At 33.4% G+C, this 19,906-nt stretch overlaps 1 protein-coding gene across 1 annotated transcript; it reads left to right on the plus strand.

Annotated features, from left to right (window-relative positions):
- Positions 1–13,388: 13,388 nt before the first annotated feature.
- Positions 13,389–19,207, plus strand: LOC133796897 (BAG family molecular chaperone regulator 6). The gene is given in 4 exon segments (XM_062234589.1): positions 13,389–13,572; positions 15,072–17,109; positions 17,449–17,646; positions 17,649–19,207. Coding segments are annotated over 3 exon segments (3,483 nt in total). The 5' UTR covers positions 13,389–13,572; positions 15,072–15,171; the 3' UTR covers positions 18,996–19,207.
- The last annotated feature ends 699 nt before the right edge of the window (positions 19,208–19,906 follow it).

Below are 19,906 nucleotides of genomic sequence, written 5' to 3' on the forward strand. Positions count from 1 at the left end.
CTTGTCGTTGATGTTGTTCCTGAGGTCGCCACCTCGGGGGAGAATCTTTTCCTTACGGGCCCGCTCTTTCCGAGCGTTCAGTCTGTCGCGTAGGTCTATCCGGGATGTATCGTCCCCTGAACTAAGGGCATGTCGCTCCTCGCTGTGCGGCCGCTCCCGATGATTTTTGTTAACCGAGGCACTTGGGTGCAAAGACCTTTCCCGTTCGTCTCGCCCTGGGGCGTGCCGGGGCCGTGCGTTTCGTGGCCGCGTCCCCTGCGGATCGATCAGGTGGCCTCGTCTTGGGACGGGGCGCACCTTCTCTTTCTTAGGGAGCGGCCGGGAATGGGTCCCGGCTTTTGTGACGGGGGTGTTCTTTTCTCGGGTCTTTCCACCGACCTTCTTTTTCTCCCTGTCAGGGTTTCCTGGGGCTGGCTCAGGAAACTGTTCCGGAGGAGGGGCCTGTCTTGCTTCTTCGGGGGCCCCGGCTCAGGCTTGCGGAGCGGGCTGCTGCGCTCCCGAGAGTGGGCCAGTCGTAGGATTGGTTGCCGGACCTTGCGCGGCTATGAACGCCTGCAGGGCTTGGAGGGACTCTTGCATCCGTCGATGCGCCTCCGCTTGCTCAGCGATCCTGGCCTCCTGGTCCAGGACTTGCTGCCTCAGTCTGGTCACCTCCAGGTCCTACTGGTTAGGCTCTCCTTCGTGGATCTCAGGATCCGCAGCTTCGTCGTGGTACTCCCCCTCATTTTCCTCTTCATAATATTCCTCCTCATTCTCTTCTTCGTATTCTGTCCCACCCTCATAGTCTTGTGACTCGTCATGGTGAGATGTTTGAGGAGTGTTCTCAGGCGGATTCTGAGGAAGATGCTGGGAAGGCAACGAATCTTCATTGCCCTGTTCTGGATTACTAGGGTCAAACGTGGTGTGTCGTGTGCTCACCATTGTAGTAAAGACTTGGTGTTAGCACTGGCTTTCTTCAGCTCTCAATGAAAGCACCAAAATGTTTACCGAGGTTTTCGGAAACCTCACTAATGAATATTGTCTAAGAATAAAGATATAGAATGTAGAAGATTAATACAGGATTTTTATGTGGTTGTGGCGTTAATAAGCCTTAGTCCACGAGTCAGTTGTATTAGAGCTTGGAAAGTCTTTTACAATGGAGTTTCTCTCTATTTTTTGACAGAGTAACTGTCTCTCAGTCGAAGAGAGGTCCTTTTTCCAGTGTTCTATCGCCCGTATTTATAGGTCTATGGGAACACTGGATCTGGGCCAGGTATGACCCAGGCCCATCAAAGATGCGAATGCTCTTGGCTTCTCTGGTGGAAGCCCAATAGAAAAGATAAAACATACATAAATTCAAGACTAGTTAAGGCCCAACAGGGCGGCCCAAGAACTATGTTTCGCCCGACAAAACGATGCTTTAGGTCTGGACACTTCGAGTTACGAGGCTGATTCAGGGGACCAAACTAGTCAGAGTACTTGTCAGTGCAGGTCTGAAACGGCGGCGTGCAATCCCGAGGTGACCTTTTCCGCAGGTGAAAAGTGGGGACAACCCCCACACGTCGTGGGGTGTCTTCAGGGTCACGGATGCTTTTCCTTGCCAAACAGGGAGGACTTGATTCGGGTTCGTTTACCTTTGTCCCTCTTCGTTTACCATAGGCCCGCACCGTTTACCAAGATCCGGGACCGTTTTACGTGTACTTCAGCAGGGATCCGAGCTCTGTACGTCTCCCAGAAAACTGTCCTGGATCACCATCCCAGACACCGTCCGGGCCCAGAATCGCACTAGGGCCGCACCCCTTGGATATTCCCGTGCCAAGCGGGCTTGGGCCGGGCCTACACTTGAATGCCCAGGCCATGGGCCTGGACCACCGTCCCGGGCCCACGTCAGGAAATGGGGATAACAGATAGTAATGTCGAAAGAATTGTTGATTGTGATGAAAAATAGAACCTAGGTGTTGTGAATTTTCGAACGATTAAAATATGCGCAAGTATACACAATCGGCAACAAGTAATACAGTGATAATGTATCAAAGTTCGTCTCCACAGGGACTTTTCAACTAAATTAATGTAAAATCAACCAAAAACAGTTTATAATACAGCAACCAAATCAAGAGAAATTTTGAATGATTAATTCTGAAAATAAATGTAAATGATCAATTTAATTCAACTAAAAATCAGAGATTAAAATGGAAGAATTCTGGGTGGATTTCAGATATGAGAAAAATAGATTTAGGTGGTTAATTCCCCTCGGTTCGTTCCAGTTGCTACAGCAATGGGTCAGCAATTTATGTCACAGTTAACAGATTTCGTAAAACCCAGTGAGTTTTTCCCAAAACTTACTATCTATTGTTTATAACCTCCCTCAATACATTCCTGTATTAAAACAGACTATAAACAATCCATCAAGCACCAAATCTTTGGGATATACAAGGCAGCAAAATAGTCCTATTCCACTACTAAAAATCACCTAAAAATAGATGAATATCTTGCATCAATTGAATGGGTTCAGCTAGACTTCCCTTTTCCAAGTTAGATCTAACTTAATAAATGCTAAATATGGCCAGTAATTAACATTCAATTAACATTACAGCACATTCAATTGAACTATGACATAAACAACTTCACCATGCATTTAGAAACTTAGTTCATACGTAAGGGTTCATAACCACCCAAATCTTTAGAGTGTTAGTTCATAGCTGAAATTATAAACATAAAACCAGTACAGAATATTTCCATGGAGTTTGAGCAGAAATTGAGGTGAGAAAATAATACAAAATTAAAGAGAAATAGAGATTAGAGAGAATTGAGTGTTGAGCTCTAGTCCCCCTTAGGCGTCTGTCTTCTTTTTCTCTCCTATTCCGTACTCCCTTCTTCTTCTTTCTTTCTGCTTCTCTCTGTACTTTTCTTAGTGAAAAATATTCAGAATCCTCCAAAAATGATCCGTCCCTTCAATATTTCGGCTGGGCTCTCTTTTAAGGGTACTTGGTTTACCCTAATTAGCAAGTCAAAGTCAATCTTCCCCCCTGTCCTTTGCCACACCATCCAGCTGACTTAATTGTACAATATTCTCGCCACCTCAGCGCCACTTATGTCTCATTAAGTCCAACTGGCATTTGTCACGTTTCCTCCCTGGGCTCTGCCAATTGCTACGGTAGGTTTGCTACAGCATTAAGAGTACAGCAACATGCTCTTTCCAGAATTGTTCCTCTTCATGATCCAAAGCTCCCAATCACCTGTTTTAGCCTCCTTTCCTGATTAACATACACACGAAACTACATAAATCACTAAGAAAAGTATGATAATACAGATACACAGTCCCTTGATACAAATATACACTAAATGGACACAATTACACTACTTACAACTCATTACTCTTTTGTTTTGGTTTGAAAATTATGCTTAAAGATGTGAAAATAACTCTAAATCCTAGAGTTATCACTAGGTTATATAAATTATATGCTTCATTAATTTATTGCCTAGATTAACTTGTCTCCATAGGACTTAATGCTTTACCTAAGTTAAATAGATTGTATGTTTCATACATTTATTGCTTTGCTAAAAGAGTTAATTATTGAACGCTTCACCTTGATTATTTATAATTAGGAGACTGGGATAATTGATTACTTCAACATTATCTGCGGGGTTAATAGTTTAATTGAGAAATTGAAATAATACTTATCATTAGTGATTGAGAATGATTGTTGAGGGTGGAGATTAACCTTTCATTGTTTATTAATATCGTAATATCAATCTTTATTTGCTTTCTAGTTTATGTTATTTAATTTTGAGTTTAAAATCTAAATCCCCTTTTAAGTCTTAGTGTTAATTATTGAATAATAAATTGAACGATAGTCCTTGTGGGTTCGACCTATATGCTTGCTATTATACTAAAATAATTGGAAGTATTGAAAGAAAAATAATTGTTAAATTTGTTGTAGTATACAACACGCATCAAATATCAATATTGTTTACCCAAAAAAGATTAACTTGCTGACGTGACAAGATTAGTATGCACGTGGGATGCGCGTGACTATTTAAGTGGTTACGCTCTGGTCAACCATCGACCAGAGGAGAATTCGTACGACAGAGGGCATGTTTCATAGGCGACCTGGGTTGATCGTAGATATTTTCTAAAGATATTTGATCTTGCATTTATGTAAGATTTGTAATTTCTATTATTATTCAGATATGTTTGTATTAAAAATGGACAAGACCCATCAGCCCATATAGAGATCCTTGAGCCTATAAATAAGATTCAAAAGGCTTATGAGAGAGATCTTTAGACTGCGAGAGAAATTTAGTGTTTTTGCACAATTCTTTGTATTTATTTTTGGAGCTTGTGAGACTTGGTACACTACAAAAAAAACGTTCTATACCGAGAACATATTACCGAGAACACGTTCTCGGTATAGATAATTCAGACTACCGCCTTTTTTACGCGGTTTTTTCATTTTAGTTTCTGTACCGAGGACCCTATACCGAGAACATGTTCTCGGTATAGGGTCTTTATAATCTTCATCTTCCCCAAACAGAGAGCTCATTTCTCTGAAACGGAAAAAACCCCAAAACCGTTTTCTCCGCCCCCCATTTCTATTTTCCTAGATTTCGGCCCCCACAAAGTTTGGTTTTTGTCAAAGTTTACATTCCAAAGAAGATTTAAGTGGATATAAGGTCTATTGAGGTAGTTATTTACAAATATTTCAGTTTTTTTTTTGTATAAGTTTATAAATTTTTTTTCAGTTTTGGGTTTTTATAATGAGATTTTTGTGGTATTTTTTTTTCAGGATTTGCATTGTATACCAGCAGTTTTAGAGGTATTTCACATTTCCTTTGTAATTTTTTGGTTTTATTTATATTTTTTGCATAAATATATTTAGGGTTTTATTTATAATTTGTTTAATATTGTTAATATATTGTTATTTGTTATATTATATATATAATTTCTGATTATGTAATTAAAATAGGTAAAAATAATAATTTGTGATGAAAATTAGTTAAAAATTTAGTGATATCTAATTTAGAGGAAATAATATATTGTGTAGTATTTTTGTAAAATACATATATAGTTTTAAGATTTAGTTAGTTTAATCATATGATAAATAAATAATTTATTAGTATGAAAATTTATTAATTTAATAATTTATTTTTTAGGTATATAATTTGACTTTTAGTTATAAATATATGTTTATATGAAAATTTAATATTTGATTGTTTGTTTTTTAGATTGGGTTAAATAATTTTAGTTTTAGATTATTAGATTTGGTTAATAAATTTTGATTATTTGAGTGAGTTTTGTTTATTTAATTTGAATTTTGTTGTTGTTGTTAATTTTTTTATTCTTAGTGTTGATGAATATTGATGCTTTGTTTTTGTTGTTAATTTTTAGTAGAATTATGATATTTTAAATAGAAAATTGAATAATTAATAAAATTTAGAGTAATAATTATAAATTATATAGTCATTTATAATGTATTTGTATTGCTTTGAGTATGTTCTGCGACTGGATATTTTTTTATGTATTATTTGCAGGTTTTTAAATTTTGGGATATTTGAAAATACAGCCGTTATGCTGCCCAATTTTTTTTAGAATTAAAAATACTCAATAAAATTTATAATTTAAGAAATAGTGAATTGATAAGTTGTATAATATATTTTTAATCATGATTAAATCAAATTAACAATAACATTATGCAACCAAATTTTAATAAAAATAAACATTAATCCTGAAATTTTATTTAAATAAGTAATAAATTTTAAAGTAATTCTAACGATTTATTCATTTTATATATATATATATTTATTTATGAAATTGTATAATGATATTTTGTAATTTTTGTTTGAAGGTTGGGTATTCGGTTTTTGTTGGGCTAAAGAGATTGCTAGCAAGATATTGAAGGCATTGGTAAGTTTTTTTTAATTTTTCTATATTTTTTTAATTTTTTTTCAATTTTTGAATAATTTATGTTTTTTTATATAAATAATATAATATTAATTTTAATAAAAATATGAAATTATTATATTAGATAGAATGTATTTATTTTTAGGTTTTCAAAATATGTATTAGTAAAAATGATATTAGGAATTGGAAAATTGTTATATGATTGATTAGTATTTTTTTAAAAATAATTTCTATGTTGTTTTGGTGAATTTTATGTGTATTAAACATATTAGTAAACATATTTAATATTTTTTTAGAATTGTAAAATTTAGAGATATTGTGAATAAATTTTAATAAAAATAAACATTAATTAAATAATTTAAGTAATAATTAAATCCTAAAGTAAATAAATAAATTTTAAACAAATCTTAGAAATTTTGTTTAAATTAATCAAACTATTCAATAAAGCATAAGTAAAATATGTAATTTAATAAATACTAAATTAATATGTAAAAAAATAATATGTGTTAGTTCTGATTAAATAAAATTAACAAATATATTATTAGAAAACCATTATTAAAATTAAAATTTTAAAAATTAAATTTAATATTTGTTAGTTTTAATCATTATTAAAATTAAAATTAAAAAAATATGTTTTTAATAATATTTGTTAGTTGTTTTTAATTTTTCTGTATTTTTTTTTATTTTTTTTTCAATTTTTGAATAATTTATTTTTTTTATATAAATAATATATTTTAAAATTAACATTAAAAAAAATTAACATTAACATTGTGCAACTAAATTTTAATAAAAATAAAAATTAATCCTAAAGTAGTTAAATAAATTTTAAACAAATTTTAGAAATTTTGTTTAAATTAATCAAACTATTCAATAAAGCATAAGTAAAATATGTAATTTAATAAATACTAAATTAATATGTCAAATTTAAATAATTTTAATAATATTTACACTGAAATATATTATAGTTAGATATCATAAAACAACATAATTAACTTCAAAAAGCATAAGACATTAAAAAAACATATTTAATTATATTTGCTTTTTTCTTTGGTAATAAGAAATTATTACCAAAGATATAATAGTGTTATTATCACCTAGTGATAATATTATATTTTTTTAGTGTTCATCACAAGAAGCCTTAGACCCGTTTAGAGAGGGTGAGTCATTGAAGACTCTTACATTTGCCTCTCTCTGAATTAGGACACACACAAATTGATTGTAAGTTTGATGATTAGTGTTCCGTGCAGTGCTACATTCATACAATGTCGATCGACAAGAGTTGGATTAATTTGACAGATCGATTATCCGATGAGTATGAGGCTGGTGTGATGGATTTTCTCCAGAGAGCCCGGCAGTGCGTTGACTCAAGGGGATTGGTGAAATGTCCGTGTAGGAGGTGTGTCAACGTTGAATTTCAGACGATTGATGTATTAGAAAATCATCTTTTTGTAAATGGTTTTCTACGGAAATATACCAATTGGCATTGGCATGGAGAGGATGAAATAATACCAATGAGAGCTCGGATAGATCAAAATGATGAAGATGAAATGATGGATGTTCTCACTGATCTTATGCAAAATGACAATGACGAACAAGCGGAGAATGAGCTCGGTCAAGAGATACCTACAACAGACTACAGGAGTGGGCAACATTATAACGATTTGTTTGCTGAGATCGAGGCTCCATTATTCCCCGGGTGTCAAAATTACACTTCATTGAATTTCCTAATGAAGTTAATGCATTTCAAAGTATTGGGAAAAATTCCCAACAAAATATTTGATGGAATGCTGGAGTTGTTACATGATGCATTTCCAGCCCCAAATAAGCTTCCAAAATCGCACTATGCAGCGAAAAGGTTGTTGCGGAAGCTTGGATTGGGCTACGAGTCAATCCATGTCTGCAAGCATGATTGCGCACTGTTTTGGAAAGAACATGCTGGAAAAAGCAAATGTCCAAGACCTTAAAAATAAATCTCATTGGAAAGTCGTCCAAGAAGTGCATCACAGAAATGTGTGGGACATCCCACTAGTTGAAGAACAAGCGGATGATGTAGAAGTAGATGTTATGCACGACACTAGTTCCTCTAATTTCTAATTATTCGTTGATCTTGGACCGTTGCCACAAATCAGCTTTGAACGTACGGGGGCTCCATTACAATTTGTTGAGATAGATAATGTTGCAATTGAGGAGGAGAGGGAGGAGGAAATGGAAGAAGAAGAGGAGGAGGAGGAAGAGGAAGTGGAGGAGGAGGAGGAGGAGGAGGTTGAATATGAAGATGATGAAGAGGAAGATGAACACATAGAAACCGATGATGAAAGTGAAGATTATTATAGTGATAATTAAGTGGTAATTTTATAATATGTTGAAGTAATTATTTTTAATAATAAATAATTTTATATTGTCATTTTTAACTGATAAATGTAATTTTAATATCGATTAATTTGACAGATATGGCTGATGTTATTGCTCAATCTCACGGGGGTGATGGTGGAGGATGCGATCCTCCACATGGACCGTCAGATATCCCAGCTGATTGTGAACGAGGTAATACTTTACACATTGATATACTCCTTAAAATTTAACAATTAATCCATATTAATTTTAAAATATTGAATTTGCATACAATAGCGCCTCCAAGTAAATGTGGACGCCATAAGGGATTGAACACGCGGGAAAAGAGGGAACAGTTGGGGCGTCCTCTCCCTCTCGAGTGGGATGTGCGGGGGAGAACATATAAAGAGATCGGAGAGTACAGCTCAAATTTCTCAAGAGAGCTCGGATTACTTGTTCGACAGTACACAGATCCGGACTGTCCTCAATGGTCAAAAGTACCAAATGCCTCGAAAGAAAGAATACTTGCACATTTGGAAGTAAGTAGTTTATGTTAATTCTCATTTTATGTTATATATGATATTTACTAATAAATGTTTGTAAATTAGGATGATTTGTTTGATATTGGGCGTACTAGATATGGAGAAGGGCATATGCCTGGGATCTTGAGAGGCATTGATACTTCGTGTGCTAAAAAGTATTCTGACTGGAAGTACGATATTAAAGAGCATTTAACGATTAATGGGCCACAAAATCGTTATGGTGGTTGCACGGATACGTAGTGGCAAAAAGCAATTGATTTTTTCCGACGCCCAGAAATTACGGTATTAATTTCTTGCTAAACTTAACTATCTTAATTAAATATATTACTAACGATAACTTTTTGCAGAAACGTTCTGTGGTCAACATGGAAAATAGAAGGAAACTGAAAGAGCTTAGCTATGGAGGTTCTCAGTCAATCCCAGCCTTACGCTATAAAAAGGTTAGTTAATTAATTATTTTTTAGTTTATTTTTCTTATTTACGTTTAATTATTAATTTTATAAAAATATATGTACGTGACAGCGCAATTTAGAGACTGGGCAACTTGAGTCCATCCCGGATAGTTGGATGGATACTCACCATAAATCAGGCACAGGGTGGGTGACAGAGACAGCCAAAAATACTTGGGTACGTTAAGTTTTTTTAAACATTTTTCAAATTTTTAATTGTTTCAAAATTTTAATTACATTATACATTGTATCACAGGAGGAATTGCGTGCATACCGCGACACACAGCAGACACAGGCAACTGATACTGAGAGTTCCACACCAGTTTCGAGTGCGCCTGAAGATGAAGACATATCTTTGGTACAAAATGTCTTCGGAAAACGACGGGGCCACCAGAAAGGATATGGACGTATCCTTAACATAAGGGACCGAACTCCATTTGATTTTCGTCCTTCACAAACTAGAGATGAAGAGTTGTCTGAGATGAGAGAGCGTCTTCGACAGTTAGAGGAGCATGTCCGGACTCATTGTATCACCCCGGGATCTCAATCTGCCCCACCACCACCCGATGATCCCGATGTTGGAGCACCGACTCAGTAGGACTTATGTATGAATTTTATTACAATTGACTATTACATTATCATGTTTAAGACAAGTCTTTATTTTGATTTAGCGAATATACTCTTATGTTTTTATTTATATCTTTAATATAAGTGTTTTAATTTTATTCTATTTTTTTATATTTAATTCAAAATAAATAAATAAATAAGGGAATAACAAATATAAAAAAAATTGGGGACAAGTCTATACCGAGGACATTGTCCTCGGTATATACCACCAAGATGTCGGTATATACCAGAACGATGAGAAATTGGGGTTTGTTGTACCGAGGACATTTGTCACTTTCTACCGAGGACATTATCCTCGGTAAAACTTATACCGAGAACATTTTTAATGTCGTCGGTAGACGTTTTGTTTTACCGACGCGGCTGTACCGACAACTTTATACCGACGACATTGTCTCGGTAGAAGATATACCGAGGACATTTGGGCTTATACCGAGGACATTTGTTCTCGGTATAGGCCCTGATTTTTGTAGTGGTAAACCCTTGTTTACTGATCGCAAGTTCTCATCATACATTAATAAGAACACTAAGTGAACGTAAGTCATTACCATCACTTGGGGCTGAACCACTATAAATCCTTGTGTCATTTATTTTCTTGAGTTGAATTCATCTTATTTCTATCGTTTTCATTGACTCCGTGTCGTTGAGCAAATCAAAAGCCAACAAATATAATAATATATAATAAATAATTTTAATTTTTATTAAAAAAATTATCATTTATGTTTTAAAAGGTTATCATATTATATATATTTTTTAAAAACATCATAAACAATGTTTTGGTTTAATTTTTCATTTAATATGTTTATGTCATTCTTTTATATATAATACTGCTTATTTATTTGAAATTTATATGACAATGATACAAAATTAATAAAAATAATTAATAAATTCTATAAATAAAATTACACAAACGTGAATTGCACGTTGCTTGTATCTAGTAAATAAATAAATTCATGTGTATGGTGTATAAATATATTAATAAATTTGAATTAATTTAAAATAAGGATAATTATATTAGACATTATATAGATAAATATTACAAATATTATAAGATTAGAAATATTATTGATAATGAGAGAAAATATTTAAATTGAATAAAAAATAGAGTAAGTTGCGGCTAATATTTTTAAAATGTTGCACTTTTATATCCAATATTTTTTTTCGGCGGTAAATATACTCAATGTCTTCAAAATGTTGCACTTTTATATCAATTTTTTTTTTTGCAATAAATATACTTAATGTTTTTAAAATGTTGTACTTTTATACTGATTTTTTTTTAATTATTTTGATAAATAATAAGAAAGTTAAGGAAAAATATATGTTTTTAATTATTTTCTCTTTCATATTATTCCTCAAAATAACTATGTTAAATTAAAAATTAACTAATATTTTATTAAAATTATTAAAAAATAATTTAAAATAATTAAAAAATATTTTTCCATTAATTTAAAATATAAGTTTTTCTAAAAAGTGAAGGCAAAATATAAGTTTTAATTATTTTGATTAATTTTAAAATCTTAAATGATTTTTTTAATTATTTTGAGAAAGAATAAAGAAGGGAAAATAATTTAAAATTTAAATTATAATTAAAACCCTATATTTTTCTTTCATTTTCCTATTCTCAAAATAATAAAAAATTGGTATAAAAGTATAATATCTTGAAGACATTGAATATATTTAATAGAAGTACAATAATTTGAATATATTAAGTATTTTAGTTGCTATTTTTTAAAAATAATATACTTAAATAATGTAAATAAAATATAGAGAAGTTTGTATATGAGTTAATATAAAAGTATGATATAAAATAGAAAAAATGAAGTTTTAGTGATGTATTTTATGTATATACAGGAGTACCACCAAGATTCTTTTAGTAATATGTTTAGTCCTTAAAAATTCAAGTTTTAGTCGCTAATTATAAATGTTAAAACGTTTTAAACTAAATTATGAACAATTTGTATAAAAGCTCATAAAAATCTCTCGTCTTCAGTCAAGTTACACGGTCTCATCTGTATACTATCAAAATTTGGGGTACAGAAACTTTTTATATTTCAAATATCACACATCTCGTTTTATGGTTTTTGTTTTCTTCCTCAATTGGCCTCTGATTTTTTTTTTCTTACACTAAACTGATATCACATAAGGGGCATCTCCCATAAGATAAGAGCAAGAACTCAAGTATTTAGAATCCTAGGCATCCAGTAAATTGTTGCTGTTGAACGGTGTAGATAATAATCTAAAGGGCTAGTAAACACATCATTTATCTGCCACAAAACAACAAAGGGAATTTCCTAGCTAGAATAAGTGGCATTTACCAGCTCTAGACTATCATATATCAGAGAAACAAGTTGGCATTGAACCATCCTTGATGGAGCTATAGGCACACTCGAGCTGTTTTCAATAAAGTTTTTGCCTCTGCTCCCATAGCATATATAGCCTGCTGTAATTCCCTCAGTAATGACAGCTTCAATTCCTAGAGCTCCATTTCTAGCCACACCTTTTCCCTCTTTGAACTGTAACATGTAACAGAGTAAACAAGTTTATTTTGTCACAAGTTGCATTTATTAAGAAGAAAATGAGCTTCAATTATCCAATTAACCAATGCAAAATTTGGTAAGCATGAATCACCTTTGAAATGAAATAACCAAATCCTATAATAGGTTTAAAAAAAATGAAAATCTTATTGTTATCCTTCTACTTCTAGTCTTCATCTCCAAAATTAAAGAGCCCCTAATCAACTTCATTTTTTTTTACAATGTATTTATTCATCATTAAAAATATTGATGTGAAATTATATAAGTCTATTATAATTTAAATAATATTTTTTTAAATATATACTGAAACTATAAATCTTTAAATTTAATTAAGTAAAATAATAACATTACCAATTCAATCATTAATATTTTAAATAAATTAAATAACAATGTTTGTTTTTTTTTTATCAATACAAACTTTAATTTATTATATTCTCATGCTTGACCAAGTAAAATAATTATAACTCTTGATTATAAGAATTTAATTTCATTCATGCATTCAACCACATCAAACATTTATCTAAAAGTAAAGTAAGAATTTAACAGGTCGATAACTTCAAAAACTAATTGATATGTGCAATTTTGCAAATGAGAAATAAAAACCAGTAATCACGTGAACATTCGGAAATTTATTGTGGAAATTTATGTAACATAAAATCTTTTTAATTTGATTATTTTGACGGATATGATTTTAATCTATAAGATTGAGAAAGAATACCAACCTTTGATTGTGTAAAATTATTCAGGCCTTTGAAATATGAGAATTTTTCAAAAATATGGCTTTAAAAAATGGGAATATCCTAGAAATTGGCCCACTCTCTTTCCGAACAAAACCAATGAAATTGAACAGACAGATGGTAACCTCTTCCAATGACGGACCAAGTCAGCATCACACGTGGACAAGAACGTGGAAAGATCCAGAGAATTCATCGTTAGATTAAGCGCGAAACCTCTCGAACTTTTGAGTGGGACTTTTTTCTCACTTCTCGACCAACTCCATATATAAAAGGCTAATATCCAAACCGTTGGATTTCAGGAAAAAAAAAATTCTAAAACTCAAGAAGCCAAGAAACAGATCAAAGAGGAACCGAGAACCATTTCTTTTCGGGCTCGTGGAGAGATTTGCACTGATAACTCAGTCATTCGGATTTGTGGAACCGTCTTGGTGGGAGCTTTGGTTTTTTCTTCGTTTTCTTCACAAATTAGGAACTGTAAGTTTCACTGCTTCTGATCTGTGAGCTCTCCTTTATTATCAGTTCTATAATTTACGTTGATATATTTTTTTTTTTAAATTTGTTATGTCATCTCGTTAACTTATTGTTGTCGTTTTCAAGTTAATGGTGTCCGTTAATTAATTTTTTAAAGTTTACGATCAGTCTTAATTTTGTGAGCTAAAGAAACTTCCATTTTTAATCCGATGTATGTTATTGTTGGGATCTTCCAATGATAGATCATCTGCTTTTGGAATAGTAGTTTTTCAAACTAAATTATGTAGGCATTTGATCAAAATGGAGGCCGAAACATAGTTCAGTTTAGGCGAAAGTGTTTCTTAATTACATGAAGATTGCTGGCGTTTTTCATGTTGTGGTCGTTATATTATAAATGAGTAATGACCGGCTGGTTAATTGTATGATTGATATTACTCATCTAATTTAAGTCTGCAAATTAATTAGAAGTATACCTATTATTACTTATTAAGAATTGCTAAGGAGTACTAATACTTGGCATATAACTATCCTTATTTGAATGATATCTCTGATTACCTGTGTTGAGCACACCAAATAATAATACTCATACGTAAATCATTTCTTATTATGACCGTCGAGTGTCCTTGTTAAATATTCGTGTCGTTTTGCATTCCCTCTCAGTTTGATGTCGTTTGACGATATTTCATTTTCATTGTTCGTGTCGTTTCATTAAGGTTATGTCTTATTATGACCGGCCATTATATCTCAATATGTCATTCATTTCTTATTATGACCGGCTGGTGTCCTCTCATTTTGTCGTTTTATATAATTCGTGTCGTTCTATATAATTTTGCTTTTATAATTGTGTCGTTTTTAAATATTCTTATCGTTTTTCATTCGCGTCGATTAATATTATTCACAGGGGTAGAGGGTGTTTGGCACCTTAACTAAAAAATTATTTTTTGTTTTTAAAAACTAAAAACAGTTTTTTGAAAATAAGTGGGGATGTTTGGCATTGTTTTCATAAAATAATTTTTAAAAACAAAGTTACAAAAAACAGAAAATTTTGAGAACAAGAAAAAGTTGTGTTCTGTTCTCAAATTTTCTCACTTCTTATTTTTCGATCATTTTTTCTTTCAAATTATTTTATCTCATTATTTATTACAAACTTTAAAAATATTTTTCTCTTTGTAAATATATTTGTTAATTTTTTATTTAAGATCTAAAAAAAATAAAACTAAAAAATTAATTTTAGAAAATATTAACCAAACACTTCATATTTTTTGAAAACTACAAAAATAACAATTTTGAAAACAAAAAACAGAAACAATACCAAACAAGTACAGTTTTCGTTCCTGTCGTTTCATTAAGGTTATGTCTTTTCTTTTTTCTGTTATTTTTTAACCGGTGTTCATGAATGGAACCTCAAAATGCCCTTATTCTTTTCTTTTCGTAAATCATCTAAATTTACTACGTTTTCTAACATTTTGTAATTCATTGTCTTGTTTGTCATCACTGTACAGGAGTCTTCTCTGCGGGTTTTTCTCTCACATTAATAAGAGAAGAGGTGTTATAATTATAGAGCACTTCTTCAGCTCTGCTTTATAGAGTTGATAATTCAAAATGATGCCTGTATACACACACGGGGACTCATTTCCGCACAAAAGCAACCAAAATGGATGCAGGGCTTTCCCATCTTATACACAGGTGGATCCAACAAAGCCTTCAATGGTATACGACCCTTGGCCCTGTAACGGCGGCTATGGCTATGCAACACCTTGCAACTCCTGCTACAACCATGGTAACTTTCCTGGTTTCTATGGTTTCAGACCTTGTTATCCCCAGCCGCCAATGCCACCTTCACCAGTTCACAGCTGTGGAGGTTATCCTATTCCATATCCTGAAGCCCATCATATTTCTTACGTTCCTCCCTTACAGTATTCCACGGATCTTCCCAGATACGAGTACGACAAGAACAGGCCTGGGACCTATCACTGTTGTGGGTGTCATAATCATCATTGCCAACAGAAGGAAGATAGGGGTTTGAAAATTGAAGAAAAAGGGGAGCCTGATGTTATGGCAAAGAGAGGGAATAAGAAGTCTTTGATCCCAGTTGAGACGGGAAATTATTCTTACCCGGTTGTATGGATTCCGCAAGAGTATTTGCAAGATAATACAAAGCCTCTTGAACCACCTAAGATGGCAGAGCAGGAAACCGTTCCTTGCGAGACAAAGCCCAATGAGAAAAAGAACTCTCAAGAACAGGAACAAAATCTCTGGAATGGATGGCACCCACTTGATGCAGACAGGCTGAGGTATCTACTTTATGGCGGAGACGGTAAGGGCACTCAGGAGCAACAGAAACCAGTTGTTGTGTTGCCTTACAATGGTAGGGGAGAAGAGGTTGGAAACAATGACAAGAAGGATACACATGCTAACGAGGATCAGAAGAGTGACGACCGAATAGATAGAATGAGACAGTTTCCTTTTCCTATCGTTTGGATGCCTTCTGAGGACAAAGGACGTGAAGGAATTGGAGGGAAGGACATTGAGGAAGTTAATGGCTCGCCAAAGTTTGATGGTAATCAACCAATTAAGTTCAAGCTTATTCCAGTGAAGCATCTTGGTGATGACAACCACACAGACAACTCTAAGGTCAATGGAGAGAATCTTGCTCGCCGGAATGAGACAGAGGTGAGGGATCATGCTGTAACTCAGAATAACATTCCTTTGAAGCAGGTTGATCAACCACATAAAGATGTAGAGAAGTCAGATGACAATGAGAAGAAGAGCGTAACAATCAAGCCTTCTGGAACAAATCGTAAAAGAGAGTCCTCTCCGCCAAAATCACCTAAACTACCTCCTGTTTGTCTTAGAGTTGATCCTTTGCCAAGAAGGAAGAAAGAAAACGCAAATTCCCCGTCTCTTAGCACGCCTGCTGGGAAAGAACTCTCCCAAAAGAACTCAAACGAGATGAAGGTATCTCAAGATTCAAAGAGTCATGAAAGTACTCCAACTGAGAGCAAGAAGGTGGAGCCAAAGAGAATGGAGAAAAAAGAAATTGTGGTGACTGAGAAGACAAGCAATGGAGAACATCATAGTGATGGGTCTCAAGTTCTTGTTCATTCATCAGCTCAGACCAATCCTGAGGTTTCCGAGAAGCCTTATTGTGAGAAAGCTGATAAAGATGGTGATGGACATCAATTTAAGGAAGCTGCAATAGCAAAGGAGGTGGATACAGCAACTGAGAAAACGGAAGAGAAAAATAAATCTAAAGAATCAGTCGAATCTGGTTATGCAAATAAGCTCGAAAAGAAGATATTATTATCAGATACAGAAGCTGCTGTGCGTATTCAGTCTTCCTACCGTGGATTCGTTATAAGGAGATCGGAGCCTTTGAAGAAACTGAAGCAAATAGCTGAGGTGCGTGAGCAGTTGGTTGATGTTCGAAATCGTCTCCAAGCGTTGGAGTCATCTTCTGATGACCAAATTGACGAAAAGCAGAAAATTGTAATTGGAGAAATCATTATGAGACTGCTGCTAAAATTGGATACTATTCAGGTAAGCATTGGCTTCGTTAATTGTATGTCGTTTAGCTGCCTCTTTACATAAAATATAAAAGCCACATTTTGACAATATAATGTTAGAATTGTAATTCTGTAATAGCTTTCAATTAGTTGTTATGGATATCGAATGTTTAGAACATGTTTATGCAACTGTAGAAGTGAGTACACCTTGAAAGGAGTTCCACATTATAGCATAAGCTCTTAGTTCATGATATTTTTCTCTAGAGGAGGAAGATTTTTTAAATTTAGTTTATGATGCTTATTTTATATTGCTAGAATAGCTTAATGTCGCATCAAATGCTTATATATTTTTTCTTAATCTCCTACTTAACAGGGTCTTCTCCCAAGTCTTAGAGATATCAGAAAATCTTTGGCGAAGGAGCTTACTACTCTCCAGGAAAAACTTGACTATCTCATGATAGTAAAATCTGAAGAATCGAAAGCAGAGGTTTGCCCTGTTGAGCTTGTGGAACAAGAAATTTGCAAGACGGAAAACAATGAATGCATGTCAAAGCAGGAGGCAATGAAAGTGCAGATGATGTCCTCGGAAACATTCATGGTGCGGTAGAATCTCACCAAGATCATCGTCTCCAAGTGGTGGAACCTGAAGGTGAATGCCAAGAATCATCAGTGGCAAGTGAGCCGGAGCCGAAGGAGCCTGATTCAGAAGTCATTATGGAACAGAATGACGAGGCTAGAGACGAATTGTCTGTGGTTTGTGAAGAGGAGCCGATGAAGACACAAGAAGTAGATAATGCTCCTGAGCTTGTGCAAGCTGATGAAGAAGAACCAATGAAGACACAAGAAGTAGATAATACTCCTGAACTTGTGCAAGCTGATGAAATCCCCCTTAAAGATGATGAGAATGATTCTAATTCAGGGGTAAGTTCTCCCAAAGCTGTTGATGCATCAAATTTAGATGTTAAAGAAGAAAACCTTTTGAATGAGTTACCATTGGAAGTAATTGAAGGCGAACCTACTGAGTTTGAAAACCATGAACAAGTTAAATTAAAAGATGCTACAGCTAATGGGGATGATAAAGCTGAGGAGTTGATGGCCGCACATAAGGATTTGGAGACGAATGAATTAGCAGAATTGCCTACGGGGGAAATTGTTGGTGATGATCTTTTATCTCCTGCTGAAATGGATAATCCTAATGAATGCCAATTTACATATGAAACGAGTTCATTTGAAGATAAGACTCCAAATGCGGTTGAGATAACAGAGGAAGTAGTTGAAGGGAAGCCTATTGCTGATATAGATGAAAGGGTAAAAGTTGAATTTGTGGAGAACAGGGAACCAGTGATGAATGAGACTCCACTTTTATCCAAACCAGAAGAATTGCAAACGTTTATCTCAAGTGGGGAGGAGGGAAGTCAAAATGTTTTGCATGAGGATGAAAGTGTATCATCAATATCAGTAAGCATAAAGGAAATGTCGACTGAGAAAAATGAAAAAGTTAATGAGAGCTTGCAGGCAGTCGTCACAGAAGACGGTATTAAAGAGAACCAAGAGGAAGAGATGAAAGTTCAATCAGGGGATCACATAGGATATGCCACTGTTGAGAAAATGAACGACAAGGCGTCTCAGTCAGAAATCACCGATGGAGAGATTGCAGCTGGGTTTCTTGCAACACCAACTCCCAGTGAAAAAATGGGGAGCATAAACGAGAAACAACTAATTGAAGAGAATGAGAAACTAAGGGAGATGATGGAGAAGCTGATCCAAGCAGGAAAAAACCAGCTGAAAGTCATATCCAACCTGAATGGTAAAGTGAAAAACTTGGAGAAAAAATTGTCGCTGAGGAGGAAACTGAGTAAACAGAACAGGGCTTGCACTCGTAGATCTTCAAGTGTGAAATACTCAAATGTGGGTGTGTAGGAGAAAGTTATTTGGGGTGACCGTTTATTCAGTTTGAATTTCAATTAGTGTGATGCAACCCTCGTTTTGGTGGGCTTTTGAAGTATCACTTTATGCCTTATATGTGTGTGTGACTTTCTTATTGTGTAATATAAAAGCATTATAAAGGTTTTTGTTTTTTAAACTGTTACTTTTGAAATCCAAGAGTGAATGTTACTTGTAGCCCATCCATATATGAACAAAAGTTCTTCTAGCTTTTCCATTTTGAAGTTGAGTTCTTATATAACCTTGCTAAAAGTTGTGCATATATAACAAAACTAAAAGGAATACCAACGGAGGAGGAGGTAAAATATTTAATTCTTTATAATATAGTGAAAAAATTGTTAAATAGTTTTCCAATGAGGTGTAAAGTTATATTTATTTATCTAAATGAATAGTATTTCTCTATATGTAGTGAATTATTATTCATCAAGCTATAAAAATTTTATTATTTTTTTACGAACTTTTGTATATATATATGAGTGTGATACTATTATATTTAATTATTTTATTTCTTAAAATGAATAAAATATTATTAAAAAATACAATATTTAAATGATGTAAAAAAAATAGAGAAGTTGATGTGGTATAATGTAAAAGTTTGAGATAAATTATAAAAAAAAATATGTTTTGGTGGTGTATTTTGTAATATACTTTCTCTATAATATTTAGTTAAAACTCACAAAAACATTTTCCATAAGCTCCTTTATACATATATTTATAATAGTTATACACAAACTCCAATTAATCCATATCTACATTTACATAACATTTACATATCTTTTATATAATATTTTAATATTTTTTTATAAGCTTTCTCTCTCCCATTTAGTGTATATATATATTATTTTCTTCTTCAATTATTTTATTTTACTTTAATTAATAAAATATGT

The sequence above is a fragment of the Humulus lupulus genome, chromosome 8, assembly GCF_963169125.1.
Source record: "Humulus lupulus chromosome 8, drHumLupu1.1, whole genome shotgun sequence".
Taxonomy (NCBI): Eukaryota; Viridiplantae; Streptophyta; class Magnoliopsida; order Rosales; family Cannabaceae; genus Humulus; species Humulus lupulus.